At 46.7% G+C, this 2889-nt stretch overlaps 1 protein-coding gene across 1 annotated transcript; it reads right to left on the bottom strand.

Annotated features, from left to right (window-relative positions):
* Positions 1-1784: 1784 nt before the first annotated feature.
* Positions 1785-2174, bottom strand: T265_07286 (hypothetical protein; the record flags this gene model as incomplete). Its single annotated transcript, XM_009172773.1, has 2 exons — positions 1785-2055; positions 2110-2174. The coding sequence occupies 2 exons, from the start codon at positions 2172-2174 to the stop codon at positions 1785-1787; spliced, it is 336 nt and encodes a 111-aa protein (XP_009171037.1).
* Positions 2175-2889: the final 715 nt, after the last annotated feature.

Below are 2889 nucleotides of genomic sequence, written 5' to 3'. Positions count from 1 at the left end.
AATGCACAGAACCAACCAACAACGGGCGACAATTTAAACAGAGACCCTTCAACTCGGCCGCTTAAAACGACACCGAATCCGGCAGAACCCACCGCGGTGGCTTCAGCAGCATCAAGGGTGCGAGAAAAAGCGGGTGATGTCAGTTCGACTGCCGTACTCGGGTCTTGAGACCTCGTTCCAGGGACAGCACACATCAATAGAAAGGGGAACCAGCGTATACACAAGAGCGACTTGTTGTCTAGCTTATTTCAGAGTGCGAACTTTAAACGCCGTCACATGAATTGAGTGTCAGGGTCCGACGAATGAGTTCGAAGTGTCTGCGACGGCGGACGGATCCGTAAGTTCTTGAAAAAGCCTAGGTGTCCTCACTAAACTGGTTTCCGAAAAGTATGTGGAACGAAGAAGGAAGGGACCAACAATAGATCAGTTTCGACTAGCAACTTTGCCGTAAGCAGCCTATCATACCAGCCGAGATGGCCCAAGTGGTTAGAGCGCGAATTTACTGACCAGATGGTCCGTGGTTCGAACCCGACCTCTTTTCAAGGAGCAACCCCCAAGTTGGAGGATAAGGAGACTGTTTATCAGATCCCTACCCAGTGACCAACTTGGTACGAGGCGGTGCTACATATATATTATTCCGATACAGGTCAGTGAGTAATGGAAGAGGCCAAGCCGTTACCGCTGTGGGGTCGTTTCTTTGGAATGTTCTGCGACTCTAATAGCCAAACATTACGAATCTAGCTTAGCTGATACAAAAGGCTCCGAGATGACCCCATCGAATCTTTCAGGACTATGAAGGGTTTATCCGACGGTGTAGGAAAGGTTTCACAAAATCCTAGTACAATAATAAAGGGTGACACGCTGAGTAGGTTTGCCAATGTCAGTCACTCCTTAGGTAATATAATACATGAACATTGCCATCCTCAGGCGAAAGATTGTTCGTAGCACTCCTCAATACGGTGGGTCCTTAACTATGCTCGACAAACCACTCCCACCGGCAGCATTACTACTGTTACTAAAGTTTTCGTGTGTTACATCCTAATCGTTGTCATATTTCTAAGCCTCTCCGCCGTCCGGCAACCTTCGCGTGTTAATCCTAATCGTTTTTCATTTGTCCCGTGTGTTGGCTGCACGGGAAAAGGGTGGATAACCACAAGCGTTGCATATGGTGTTGACCGAATGAGGCTAAAGACGCTCTGATCATCCGCGAACGCATAATGCTTGACCTACGATGTCCAATCACACAAGCAAGCGAATTCCAACCAATGATCCACATTGACTGGCACGCTGCTGCAGTATATGGAGGTCCCCGATCCTTAAGTGTGTACGAGACTAAACGATATTCGACCTTGCCGTGGCGCCATGACATTTCAGCCGAGCGGAAAAATGCTCGAAGCACAATATTAGCTGTTCTGTAAACAAGAGTCAAGACCCCTGGGCTGTGATGTCAATTATCCTCGACTTTGCACCCTTTTCTCTCAGACCCTTCTCAGACCCATTGTTGCGTCCGTAGGAAACCAATGCACTCACAACATTGTCATCTATGGCCTACGCTCAACTTTGACATCACTCTTGTAACTAGAAACGGCAATGGGCACGCTCGAATACAGATAACAATTAGAGGAATAAGACCTCCTGGTGTTGCTGAACCCGGAAGCAGTACACAGCCTTCAATAATCCGCACTCGTGCGAACCCATCTGGTCCTAGCTGTATTCAAAGATGAGGGCAGTAAGCGTTTATAGTATATACATATGACGGCTTGGGAAAGACAAAGAAAATCAGATCATTTAGTCCATGAAACTTTCTGGATATCGAAGTGTTCGGTAAGTGTCTCCAGATGGTTATTGAACTCGATGATCCGCTGCTTGTGAGACTTTACGGCTTTCGATAAAACTGTTTCAAGCATGCGTTTGTCTTTGCGTCGCTCCAGTTCTTTCTGTGCTTTGGTCAAGTGGCTACGTTCGCTCAACTTTGGCTTCTGAGTGTTTGGCTCACTTCCTTCTGGTTCATCAGCGACCGTAGTCGCTTCGGGAAATTCGGCGGCCACTTTCTTCCTGTGTTTTTTCGATTTTCTGCCTCGTAAAGAGGTTATATATGCTACGACTCACTTTTTGATGCCCTGCCCGCTCTTTATTCGCAGAGAACCAGCAACAACCTTGTCGTACTCCGACATAAAGGTGTAATGTATGCCGACGCCCAGTCACCGAGACTGCGGACGAAAATGTTCTGTATTATGATTGGTTGATGCATGTGTAGACGTCATTAGGTTTGGCAGTTGGGCAAGGTCAAATACCACACAGTTCCCTGCATATTTCAGTATCAAGGACGCTCGTTTGCTGAAACACTATCAGAACACACATGGGGTGCGGATGAAAACATGTGTCTGAGAGGTCTTAGAGGCAATTACCATAACTGTTGGGCGGTACATTGGAAACAGGTTACGCTTTTTGCCCATGCTAATTTGTGAGGGGATTTCACTGATTAATCTATTTACGGAGTTAATACATGTTCTTTTGTTGAATATTTGGCTCCAAAAACTATGCTTGGAAATCTCGGTTATACCGCACTTCATTTCAGCGGTGCGCCTGCTTACTCTTAATCGTGAGCCAAATGATTGTAGACTGCTGTACTCTACAGACACAGGTGGATCACACCAGATGTGGACGAAATATACATTCATCAAATTTAAGTCGTGGAATGCAGTGCCACTCTTGTCAGGTGCGGTGACATTCTAAATGTGCGGGTTTGCAGGTGAGCAGATGAGACAACATCCCAAATCTTCCGAACCGTTTGTCTGCGCCAGGTGTCTCTACATTAAGTGTGCCATGCATCCCACAACTAGCAAGACGGATGCCAATGACGAAACCGATTCTACACTTTTAAGTCAG

Source organism: Opisthorchis viverrini (assembly GCF_000715545.1).
Source record: "Opisthorchis viverrini unplaced genomic scaffold opera_v5_165, whole genome shotgun sequence".
In the NCBI taxonomy this organism is placed as follows: domain Eukaryota; kingdom Metazoa; phylum Platyhelminthes; class Trematoda; order Opisthorchiida; family Opisthorchiidae; genus Opisthorchis; species Opisthorchis viverrini.
The sequence above is the reverse complement of the archived record's forward strand: the minus strand, read 5'-3'. Positions and strand labels throughout refer to the sequence as shown.